Consider the following 13398-nt stretch of genomic DNA (forward strand, 5'->3'; position numbering starts at 1 on the left):
AAGAACTAAAAGTACCTGTTTCTTATGGAAATCCTTTAGGGCTGTTTCATAGCCTTCCTCCAGCCGGCTGAAGGCAATTCCCACATCTGTGGTCCACCATATCTGTGAGCCAGTTAGAGCCACCTGAGCTGGGAAGTCCAAGATCCACAGCTCCCTAGGTTTCTCTTCATAGGCTGCGATGGCTTCAGCAATAGCCTGGCGCACCGTCTCCTTCATAGTCTGTTCAAGCTGCAGAAGCCAGCTTTCCACCTTGGAAGAAAACGGAAATGTGGTAGTACAGGCTTCCAGCAACCGCAGATGGACTTCCTGTCGCCCATCTGAGAAATACACGGAGAACTCAGAGGGAAACTCCACCATTGACTGACAAAGGTTCTCCCCTCACAAGCCTTTCTCCTCCCCAAATTACAGCTAATTTCTTAACCTCTAAGTGGGCGAACAGCTTTCCTAAACAGAGGATGATGTCATTCATTCCTCAGCTTTGAAGATAAAGGGGTTCTACACAAGAACCCCTTTACTGAGTGTTTGAGAAGCCAAACATCAAGACCTCCTGTTAAGGCATGAGTTGGAGCCTAGAGCCTTCAGAATTGTGATTTTAAGAATTGTATCGTCTGATTACATTTTATTCTCCTAAAAGTTCTCCTCTAAAAATCTTCACAGTGCTTAGTCTTAAGCCAAAGTGTTTTCAGTAAATATCTTAATTATATTCCTACTGGTTCCAATCTTCACACTTGTCAGAAATTAGATAGTATGATGGTGTAAGAGATAGGACAACTGCTGACTTGTGAAAATTAATCTTTTTAAAAACTTCACTTCCAGTTCATTTTGCTCCCATAAATACATTCTAGCCAATTTTCCTTGCTGCTCAGATGTACTTTGTTATACTGAGCCGTACATCTGTTTCTAGTTGGTCCTGTAACTATGAGGCTGTATAGACTGTATATAATAGAACCTAGCAATGAAATATAGCTGTACATTCTAAGGGCCTCAGAAGATGATTAAGATGCTTCAACTGATCTCTTTCCCTGGCTCCCTGAGGATGGCAGCAGCATTTTGACCTTCTGAGAACTGGAATGGTGCCCGAGTGAGCTGACTATCTTCTTCTTGAGAAGTAAAGGGAACATGGTCCTGGCCATGATCTGTCTTTTACTATGAGGGGTTTTCCTGGCTTCATAGCTGGGCTTTATTAACATTCACAAGATCGTGGTCCCTAGTCTAGCTGGTGGGTTCTGTATTTCTGCCTTCATCATGAAGCACAGCCCCTCATGCCATCAGGCAGCAAGTACCCTCAGTAGACCAGTCATTGAGGATCTCCTTTGTACTCTGGGATGCATGTCCTCTGCAGATCTGCCTGTCCTCGGGAGCCCCATTAGGGAACCTGACATACCAGTCCATGTTCAGATGACTATGCCAACAATAGCAACATCATCGTATGATTTCATGTCCTGGCCAAATTCTGACTGTTTGAAACCTCTTGACATTCTGCCCATCCAAAGATAAAAATGACCACATCTGGTTATTACAATATATCTCTTCAATGAGACAAGGGCCATGGCTTCTTCATTTCTGATCTCTAAAAGCCCAATCTGATGCATAATAGGCTTTTAATAAATAAATAATTAAATTTAACAGACTAAATTTGGAGGAACCAATCATAAAAATGCAGGGAAAGCATAAAAAGACAAAGCAAAAAGCATCTTTATAAAATATATAGAACAAAGGTTTCTAATTAGAAAATTAATGCCATATATGCTCAGAAATTTTTAGCACAAGTTGTTTCTATAGAATAAATTAGAGCTCTATGAAATCTTCCAATATCAAGGGTTCCTGCTACTGACAACCACATCCATCAGTCAGACGATCCCCCTCTGGGTACCATGCCAGTTGATGAACAGTCTGCTGGGGAGGCAGAGACAGCAGCATACTTTTGTCAAGATAGTTTATGGTGACTTTTTCTAATCACTATAATAATATCCTAAAAAGCCCAAGAGATCAAAAATATATTTTAATCAGAGTATACTGCCATCTGCTTCCCCTTCATTTGGCAGAGTGCTCTGGTATAATATTAAAAAGTAACAGAGGAGTGAAGAGAACCTTGGTAAAAATAAGTTTTCGATGGCATTTCTGCAGAGAACACTTCAAGGAGGCTGTCCCGGTCCTGAGAGGGTCTCTGGTGATAAAATCCACTCACAAGGTGACACCGTAGACTAGACCAAGCTTCCCAAACTTTATCAGAAAGAGTGCAAGCCCTGTCCTGGTTGGCTTTTATCACCTTGATTTAAGCTAGAAACATCTGAGAAGACAGAACCTCAACTGAGAAAATTTTCTCACCAGACTGGCCTGTGGGTAAGCCTGCAAGGGCATTTCCTTGATTAATTATTGATGTGGGAGGGCCCAGTTCACTGTGGTTTGTACCAACCCTTGGCAAGTGGTACTGAGTTACATAAGAAAGTATTCTGAGCAAGCCATGAGGAACTAGCCAGTAAGCTATGTTCCTCCATGGCTGCTGCTTCCGTGGTTGCCTCCAGGTTCCTCCCCTGACTTCCTTCCGTGATGTAACGTGACTTGAGGGTTATAAGATGAAATAAACACTTCCCTCCCCAAGTTGTTTTTGGCCATAGTCTATCACAGCAACAGAGGCCCTAACTAAGACACCTTCTAAACTATCGGACTGCAGTTAAAGCTGTCATATAGCAAAATGACTCTTCCTTGTGAATAACTGGTAAGGTTGTTTTTAGGTATTTGTCCATGAGAGTAGAGACCATGCTTAGCTAACTAACTGCACAGTAATTGGGATAAAAAAAAGCATGATCTTGACTTTGCCAACCTTACTTACTAATGCAAGCAAGCAGCTGTTCACAGAATTCACATCAGAATGTCCAGCCACAACGCCTCTTCCCTTCCCACAGCCTCTGAGGGACAGCAAAAGCAGGGTACACTGGTCAAAGATCTATAGCCAGGCTACATGTGCTTCTGATCCCGAGTCCTGCTCATTCAAGTGGTGAGAGTCCCTTCTGTCAGCTGAACTCCAAACATCGTGGACACCCTGCCGGATGCTAAAATTAAATGAGCAGAAACTGTGCACAGGGGAGGAGCTCCTTGGCACCCTGGAGACAGTGAACAGCACTCTCCAGCACAGAATGAACTGGAGCCTCCTGATTTTTGACAGGAATTAAATTGTCTTGCTAGTTCAATTCAACCTTGAGGAAATGCCCAAAAATTACCTCCTTTGCATAGAAAACCTCAAAATCCAATCTTACATGGCCTATGCATTCACACCCGGCCTGGAATGGGACATACTCCTTTTCTTTGCTGAACATTCCAGTTGCTTTGTGTGTGGGAACTTCTGGACTGTCTTCAAACTGCAGATCCGAGATGCTGTCAAAGAGTTTGATGAGGTGGCGTGTTACCTAAGACCAAAACATTAGAGGAGCTGAATGTTTCCTACTGCACATGTACCCTGGTAATTGAGAAAAAAAAAAGCTGTATGAAGTTATTAACTTTTCTTCATAGATTTCCAGAATGGTCTCAAAATCAAGGTCATTATTAAAATACCAATACCTGAAATGAAGCTGACAGAGATGTGGCCAGGCATTCTGATCCCACCATCATACGTAGCCTAGTGAATATTCACTATGCAAAATCATTTTCTATCCAGAGCCTGGATGCTTACCAACCTGTCTCTGTTCACCACAACTGGGGACATTAAGTTTTACTAGAACTTCTATGATCAAATTTCTAAAATTCAAATTTATATTATTGGTCTAAAGTATGAAACAATGATAAAATATCTGAAATAAGCATGCAAATTAGACAAAATCTGATGGTTTGGGGTCTAATGACATCATTTTTTTTAAGGTGGGATACTTTGAGTTTCATGTATCCTTGGTATGTAAAGGGAATGAATGATGCTTCTCTATTTTTGATTTGTTAGGTAAGATTTCCAAGTCAACATTGCTGAGACTGAATGGCAAATTTGCATTCACAGGTCCAAGACACATTAATGAAGACCACGTTTCTGTGTCCTCACTTCTCACAGCCTGCATTCTCCAAAGGAAACTGATGCATTGAATATGATGGACCTTATTCAAATTTGACAAATTGACGTTAAAATAAGAGACAAAGCGTAGCACTTGTCTGAAGAGGTCAGTCTGAAGAAAAATATATAACTGGTCTCCAAACATAAGCCCTGAACGGGCCACACCCTCCCTCCACTGAACCTCCTAATAAAAGTCATGACAGGCCTCCCACCTAGGAACAACCTAGCATTGCCATGGAAGAATGGAGAGGAAGGTAGCTTTTCAGTAAGTGGATTCAGAGCCAGACATCAGCCAAGTCACTCATCTCTTTTGGAGAAGACCAATGGCCAGAGACGGGCCCAGAGGAGTCACCAGTGGTGGGAGCTCACACTCCTCCCTGACACATGGTACCACTGAGTAGAGGACAGGCTCATGCCCCCTCAGCAAATCAATAGAGTCACCAAGAAACCATCAATATATCCTGAAAACAGCCACTCAGGCAGACAGCTGTATAGCAGTGTCACCTCCATTTTTCACAGTAACCAAAAGGTAGAAACAACCAACCAAATACCCACTCAAATAGATGAATAAGCAAATTGTGCAAGATACATACTGTGGAATACTGTTTAGACATATGAAGGAATGAAATGTGTGTGTGTGTATATGACAACAAAGACAGTGTGTGCTAGCACATTCCCATATCCTAGAACTAAGGTAATGAAGGTTGAAAGATTGAGTTCTAGACCGGCCTGGACTGGATATGTAGTGAGACCCCCTCAAAAAACTAAAGGCTAGCATGTAGTTCAGTGGTAGGACACTTGCCTAGTACACACAAGGTCCTGGATTCGATCTCTAACTCTGGGGGAAAAAAAGACAATATGAAGGAACCTTGAAAACACCGAGCTTAATGACAATAACAGCCAGTCATCCAATCCCGCCAACTGTATGATCATTTACACAAAATACCAAGAATGGGAAAATGCACAGATACAGATGGCAGACCAGTGTTTCCTAGTGGTTCTAGCAAGAGAGACGTAAGCAAGTAAGGTAATGGATACAGAGGTTTATTTGGGGGTGATAAAAAATGTCTCGGGAATAGAAGGTGGTGTGGTAGTTGAATAACACTAGAAATGTGCAAATAACACTGAACTGTATTAAGACAGCTGATTTTTTTTTTTTGTGCTATAAATTTTACCTCAACAGAAAACAAAGGCTGTTGCCAACAGAAGGTGGTTGGAAGCTGGCAACATTTCCCAGCACATGGGCCTCAATACCTGCACTTTAGCTTGGCTTGGTATATAAGGACAGCTCCTAGAACAATAGCAGCTGCCTAAGGTGTCTGCATGAGAAGCCCAGCAGGATCAGTAAGAGTTTCCTTTGGGATGATTCAATCTTTTAAAGTCTACAGCCTTCACACATTGCTGCATTCGCAGTTTTAGCATTAAGGAAAATAGCATCAGGATGTCTTCAAGTTTAAAACAGATGGGGTTCTGAGACTCATGTTTACTCTAGACACAGGGAGAGTGGTAGGCAGCAGATCACTACCTGGGTTATTATACTCTCCTCCATCCTGCACATTACCCAAAGGACATTTACACACAGAACGTCTCTGCAATCATCTAACCATTCACTCTCCCCACTGAAGTGGCCAGGAAGCGCACAGATGTCAAATGGCTTCTACAGGATAATGGGCCTAGAGAATATTCAGTTGAAAAGCTGCAGGATAAATGAGACCTCAGCCATCAGACGCCCTCACACATTATTGCTTTGCTCAGAAAATAATTTCACAACATCTTCTGGCCTTGTAGCCACCCTGGTGGTGGCCAGAAAACATAAATCTTCTAACCTACAGTCCTCCGTGACTTGTTGCTGGCATGGTTGGAATCAGATGTTTCTTACTGGAACTTTCTAAGGAGATTTTTAAAAATGAGTGTTTTCTGATGAGGTATATTTGTATTTTAAGTGAAATTAATTTTCTTCTTCCTAGTTAACTACTTGGGAAAGCGTTTTATTTTACAACTGAAAGCATACATTAAAATAACACTTTCAGACTATTATTAAAGGAACTAAAACTTCATCATGCTCTAATTTGGTTTCTAAAAGGTTACCAACAAAAACTGAATAATGTTCCCCCCATGTATATAATGTTACTTGACTGTTGTGCCCACCTAATGCACACAGGCGATCCCAACTTGGCACAGTAGTGTGTGCTCATAAAAATGGTCATGTGACCTGAAAGTACATCAACCATCTTAATAAGTGACATGGAAACTTATGACAGTAAAAAGACCTCTAAAAAGTTTTTGGCAAAATGTTAAAATTTCACGGTGGGTTGCAAATGAGTAAGGAAATGGAGAGAGCAGCAAACGCCTTGGGTAGAGTGCAGTTCAGAAGAGTAAACGTACCAAAAGAAGTGGGTTCTTTTGTGGAAAACCTTGAGGTCATTCAGTGCTTATGACCTCAGAGCTTAAGCTCTCCTGGCTTATGCCATGGCAGCAGCAGCTCCTCTGTGTCTTCACAAAGAACTCCTTTTGAGTTTGGGTCAACCACCGCCATGCTGTTCATTGAGCTTCCAGTGTTATGATTATTTTCCCACCGTTTATTAAAGCAGGGCATCGGGCTTGCTTGCTGGTGTTTCTTGCTTTCCTTTGTCTCCCTTGGGATTGTTTCCTTGCTGCTGTCACTTACTCTGGGCCATGCCATCCTTTCTGTTCCAACCACTGCTGTCATTCACATCGGGAAGTTTGTTCTTCAAAAGCTGCATGCCTGCCAGCGTGTGCAGGCTCTCAAGAATAAAGAGTCAACCTCCAGTCCCGTCTTCCCTAACTCCACTTCTACCTCAACATCCACTTCTAGCATTATCCAGGGGTGACACGCTTTCTGCGAGTCTCTGTGCATTCAAATTTCCACTAACCCCCTCTCTCCATCATTTGTTGTTGTGTGTGAAATATCCTAGGAACACTGAGGTCATACAGCAATATCTTAGCAGCAGATGCACAGTGGCTTATTGTTGACAGCATTTGAAAGATATGGCATGACTGTTGCTGATAACACCGCACATCTGTGGTTTCTGTGGGCCAAAGAGCTAGCAGTCGAGGCTTACTCCATCATCCCCCCAGTACAACACAGCATCTCAAATATGGATCATACTGTCAGGGATCTGGGTTGTTGCTAGTCCTTGGTAACTGGAATCTGTACTGTTGGAACCATACACAGAGAGAATCTCTTATTAAATGTAAAAACTTACATTTATTTTATAATTTGTGATACAAACCAGTAACATACCCATGACCTATGTCTGCTGTTTACCTAGAAAATGAAGGGAAAGAAGATGAAGCTGGCCTTCTCTAATTCTCTTCTCAAACTCTGCCACTGGCTTTTGTTTCTTCTAATTCTATGTTTGTTCAGTGTATGTAAAGATGCTGCTACTCACTAAGACAAAACATACACAAAGCTGTACCACAGCTGGCCTGGCAAGCACATAGGAGCCCACTGGCGTGTTCATTAAGCCATTCACAATGACAACAATACCCACCACCATGTAAGAACTTAAATGCAGGCAAATGTCTTTTGTAGTTATTAGTCTCTAGAATAAGACTAGATGTGAGTCTATCCTATTAACAGCAAGTGCATAAGTAGTTAAGCCAATCTGTTAAAATAATAAACAATTATTCTTGTTTTAGAATAGTATTTATTACTGGTGATGATACACTATTATTGGGAATCTAAATTTATTTTAGAAGACTTAGTCATGGCCCAGTCACGTATTGAAACTTTCAGTAGCCATCATACAACATGTCATATAGTAATATGACCATTTTATTTAATACACTGGATAGACACATAAAGCAGAGAAATTACCCAGAGCAGCATCCAGGAGTACATTCTAAGAACAATGCATCTTAGGATGATTTCTGTCCTTTTTGCCATGTACCTATCACATAATCTACATAAGGTGATCAGAACATAAAACCGTAGTTTTTCAAGTAAACTTATAAAAACTGAAATTCACATAGAGGAAAATAGGGGAAAGCATGTACAAGTGGGTAAACTTTTACACAGAAGACACAATGTTTACAGATATCAACATCATTACCAAATGTGCAGAGAGTAAGAGACTTATAAGTTGTTCAGCCCTAAATGGGATGTGTGTGTATACATACACACAAATACACACACATGCACACACACACACACACACACACACACGCACACGCACACACACATATAGACTCCTGAGCCTTGAATGTATATATTATCTCATCATTCAAGGCTCAGGTGTCTATGCAGAAGTAGAAAGATTTAAGAGTTAGAAATGGTGGATGACTTCAAGAGAACAGAGCAGATGTACACATGAACCCACAGGGACTGGGACAGCAATGCAAGCCTTGCATAAACTAAAGCCAGACAAAATCCCAGGATGGACACGAGGAAGTGGGCATGACATCTCACCCCTGAGGAGCTATTGGCATTTGACTGGAAAGGAAAAGTCAGTTTTCTTTAATGGTTTGACACTTACTCCAGGGCAAGCTTCATACCCGGGGGTAGTTGACCAACACAAACTGGACTGAATGAGGAGAAAGAGGGAGGGAGGGAGAACGGGAGGGAAGCTGGGTGGTTAGGAAGCTGGAAGGATCTGAGCGAGAATCTGGGGAAGGGGGTTAATGTGATCAATGCATGATGCACGGAGCTCTCAAAGTATTTATAAAACATTATTTTCTTTTTCAAAAGAAATGAAATAGGAGACAAGGACCCAAAGATTCCTCATGGCCTACTTGAGTTCTTCTTCCTCTCAAAATGGACATTTTCAAAAAGAGCAACAATACCTCTATAAAAGTGAATTCTCCCATGTGACTTCTGGCTGCTGCTCTACATTACTGAGATTTATTTGTGTATAAGATAGAGAATGCCTTTGCTTTCTACCATGTAACATTCCAATGAGTGAGTCTAGTGCAATGTACTTGCCATTCTATTGCTAGACATTGAAATTGTTTCCAGCTTGGGAAAATATAGGCAGAAAAGTTCTTATGTACTGCCTTTGAGTCAACATACACTCGAATTCCTATGGGTATGCTAAGGAGATGCTAGGTAACAATAAATAGACATTTTCACATTTAAAAGAAACCATCAAACAGTTTTCCTGAATATTTGTTCCAGTTTATAATCACAGTGACTAGATACCAACATTCCCATTGTTCTACACCCATATTATCTAAGATTGTGAGCTTTTAAATGTTAGCCTCTTGGTAAATTTGATCTTTTATCGCATTCTGTGAGCTTTGTGAAACCCAATCATGTCAAAGACTGAGGGCATACCTGTGCAAATTAAAGAGAGGCAATGAATACTCTCCCATGTAAGGACGGATGTCATTTTCAACTACCCTTCCCATAGTCACAGGTCAGAATAAGGCAGAGCTGACAGCAGGTTATCTTCAGGAAGGAAATAACAGGGAGGAGAAGAAAAAGGAAAGAAAGAAGACAGAAGAGAGAAAGAAGGAAGCCTAGCCTCACAGATGAGTACTCCATATTTTTAATTTCATATATAACTCTTCATTCTAAAGCAGTAGCGTATAAAAGCCTTGATGGGCATGACTGAGTACTTATAAATATGTATGAATATACAACCAAAGCACATCACTGAGCTTTGAAAGTATCACAAACTCCCAAGATTTAGTGGCATAACATCATGACAATTCCACAGCTTATAGTGACGGTGTGTTGGAATCTTCAGTTGCCTCAGCTAGTCCCGGCTCTCACACATTTGTGGTCTGCTGGTAATCCATGGCTTCTCTAACATGGCGATGGTTTTCCAGGTGATGGCTTGGTCCTGTATTCATCATCCAGCAAATCAGTGCTGATTCACTGGGTGGGAAGGTCAAAGGTTTCCAAAGAGCAGCAAACGGTAAGGCTTGGTGCGAAAGAGCTCAAGAACATCCAAGGACTCACTGACCAGATAAGCATGGGCAGTGCAGAGGGAGAATCATGCTGGATGAAAGCAGAGACAAGACGTGGGAGGAGACAAACTGGTAGGAGGCATTCTAATCATATTATGTTTTGTATTTTCTTGATTTTTATATCATTTACTTGCCACCAAAAAGCCATAGATGGCAGCTACTGTTTTCCTACTTGACATAAGGAAATAAGGATTTAAAGTATAATGAAATGACATAGTAAGAAACATGAACAATCTGATGCCTATACAACTTCAACGTTTCTCCTCTTTCCATTCCATCTGCTTTCTGAGGGATGGCTAACATGCCCGCCCTGTATAGTTTCATGCAGTTAGCATTTCGGTGTTCAGAATTTTATAACTCCATGCGGCATCATCTTCCTTTTGCTAAAGCATTTCCTTTAACATTTCTCATTGTGCCAGTCTGTAGGTGATGAAACCTTCCCGCTTGTGTGTATCTGAAGAAAACACACTTGTTTTTCCTTCACCCTTAAAATACACTTTCTCTGGGTAGAGAATTTCAGCTTATCAGATGTTTTTCTTACAGTGCATCCATGTTACTGCTACAAGTCTCTTCTCACTTGCACGGTGTCCAATGTGAGATCAGTGGTCATCCATGTCGTTTTTCTTTTGTGTGTCCTGAGGCTTGGTGGATCATGTTTAGCGTTATTTCTTCTCATTGGTTTTAAACCATCTGAGCAGCTTTTCATACTTTTCTTCATATCCATTCTCTCTGTCTCTATCTCTGCCTGTTTCTCTGTCTCTCTCTTTCCTCTTTGCCCCTCATTCTCCTTTCTTAGTCCCTCCCAACTCCTTTTTTTTTTTTTTTTTTTTTGAGGCAGGGTCCTAATCTACAGCCAAGATGGGCCTGGAACTCACTTTATATCCCAGGCCAGCCTTGAGTTTGTGGTACTCATCCGGCTTCAACTCCTGGGTGCTGGGCTACAGCCAAAGGCCACGTCACTCAGTGTTACCGAGTCTCTAAAATTCGCTTCCCATCAATCTAGAAAGCTTTAGTTGTCTTTTTTCAAATATTCTCTCTCCTTTCCCTACTTTAGAGACTTAAAGGACATCTACTAAACTTTCTTAGAATTTCTGTATCTCTACTTGATGTCTGAACACATGGAATGGAATAATGGACACTCTTTGTCAGTTCTAACATCAGTTATTTTGAAGTCAGTTTTCATTTATTTATTTGGGCTCTTCTATTATGGGCTGGATAGTCCTGGATTATTTATACTCCCAGTGACTTTTAATGAGATGTCAGGAACAGTTAAAATAACATTCTCACCCATATATTCTTGAGCTATATTCCACAATTCAGTAAATTATTTGGAAAGTTTGATTTTTTTTTGAAAATCTTGATAGGAGAATTTAGTTAGGAGGAAAACACTGTTTGGTAGGATTAGAGTAGTATGCAACCCAGAGTTAATTATACCAGCAAGGCCTTCATGGTATTCTATCAATAAATCCTAAGGATGCCCACCTTATTGGTGGTCACAGGCATTCCAGCCCTGTGAGAATGCTGGTGTTACCAGCTCTAATCCTCTCAGGCTGGTGGTTTCTCATACACATTCGCTAATCAAACCTCCCCTAACTTACTCACAGGAGCCTCTTCTTAAGGTTTTGGAGATCACCTTCTCCTTTTGTGTTCTCTTTTTCATTCTGCTCACTCACACATGGCTAGATTTGCCTGTGAGTGTCCTGTGAAGACGGGGGCCCAAGGCAGCAATCATGGAGCTCACTCACTCACCTGTTTCTTACACAGTGTAAGTCGCAGTCCCTACTGTCCACCGTCCAGGGTTCATAAAACTGCCATATCCTATCTTTTGTCAAAGTTCTTGCTAGTTTTGGGCAGGAGACTAAATCCAGCTCTATTATGCTATCATGGCCAGAAGCAGGACTGTGTGTGTTCCATTGTGGTTTTTGTTGCCTTTCTCTGATGACTTATGAAGAGCAGGGTTGCCTATGTCTGTCAGCCACTAGGACATGTCTGTTCATAAACTGCCTGGGTGAGTGTTTTGGCCATCTTTATATTAGAGTACCAGCCTGTCCTTCTTCTCAAGGGTTACATATATTCTATATAATTTTTTTTATTTAATACATTGCAACATCTTTTCCCACTTCAGTTTTTGTGTTGTTAATCTCAATAGTATTTTTGATAAGTTATTTTTTTTCTGAGGCTAGCACAGTCAAATCCAAACAGACCCATTAATATTATATGTCCATTTAAGGATAGTTTTGCAAATCCAAGACAAGAAAGGTGTCTTCCCCCACATGTTTATCTCCATTTCCTTGTCTTACCCTTCCCTTGGCAATCTGCATCACCAACTGGAACTGAGTTTTAGATAGGATATGTAGTCCATTCTCCCCGTCTCCACTCCAGCAAACTTACACCCACTGACCTTAAATCTGCTTCCTGCTGTTTGACACCCTGGGTCAGATCCTTCCTGTGGGCCTGCGCCCAGTGCTTTCGCTGTGTTTTTATTTTTCTTTCAGGTTCCACGGGACTAAGGAGAGCACTAGCCAGCTTGACACATCTATGAATCACTTCACGTCTCAAGAGAAAGAGCAATGCCCAATGCCAGGCAAAGGCCTCCGTGCCTCCCTTCCCCTCCCATCTTCGTCCCTGAGACCTGACTCTCTCCAGTGTCCTTCAGACAATCTTCACTGCATTTAAACAGATTCAGCTCAATATTTTGTCCAGCTTTTCCTTTCCCTAGAAGGAAGGCACATTTCTGAAAGCCCCACCCACTCAACTTACCTACAGCTGAGCAGTCTCAGTGAGTGGCAGCAAACCGAGGACAGAAGAATTAGAGCTCCTTGCTGGCAAAACCTGACATGTGTAACATTTAAGTTCTGGCTCTCAGAACATTAAAGAGGCACTTGCTTTGCTCTCACAATATTACTCTGATATTATTATATAGTATACAACTTGTCTGTGGAGAGAATTCCAGTGATGGAATTGCCATATACTCCTAAGCAGTGGCAACCCAGTTTACCAAAGGAAAAAGACACATTGCTATATGATCTGTGCTTAAGTATGTTTTAATTACTTTGAAAGGATAATAACAGATCATTTCCATTGGACATGCAATATATTGAAAACTAGATACTCTTCTTTTGAATACATACCTAGAAGTTTAATCCTCTTTATATCAGGATGTCTTAAGACAATGGCAACCATTTACAATAGGTTGCAGTCTCAAGGTCTCCACTGGGTGGCGTCCGTTACAACCTACACTTCTGTGAGAAGCTTCTTTTCCTTGTTCAACAGCAAGACTGACAAAAACTCCAACTGTCTTCTGTGTGTTGGCATCTGCTGCCTCCTGCTTACTCCTTCCTCATCTCCGCCCTAACTCAGGGACTGTCCCTGCCTCCTCTTCCGGAATCTACGATCCTACAGTGTGGGGACTTGGAGGTGGTGGTGGT

The 13398-nt window shown here is 41.5% G+C and overlaps 1 protein-coding gene across 5 annotated transcripts in view; it reads right to left on the minus strand.

Annotated features, from left to right (window-relative positions):
* The window catches only part of Dnah11 (dynein axonemal heavy chain 11), a 324850-nt gene that overhangs the window by 228894 nt on the left and 82558 nt on the right, over positions 1-13398 (minus strand). For 4 of the 5 annotated variants that reach the window (XM_042261290.2, XM_076551573.1, XM_076551572.1 and 1 more), the window contains 2 exons: positions 3258-3407; positions 16-249 (listed from right to left, as the gene is read on the minus strand). In XM_042261290.2, the coding sequence (XP_042117224.1) occupies positions 16-249; positions 3258-3407 (384 nt within the window). Of the gene's footprint in view, positions 1-15; positions 250-3257; positions 3408-13398 lie in introns of those variants that run through there. The other variant, XM_076551575.1, reaches the window with a different exon arrangement.

Source organism: Peromyscus maniculatus, chromosome 14 (assembly GCF_049852395.1).
Source record: "Peromyscus maniculatus bairdii isolate BWxNUB_F1_BW_parent chromosome 14, HU_Pman_BW_mat_3.1, whole genome shotgun sequence".
NCBI lineage: Eukaryota > Metazoa > Chordata > Mammalia > Rodentia > Cricetidae > Peromyscus > Peromyscus maniculatus.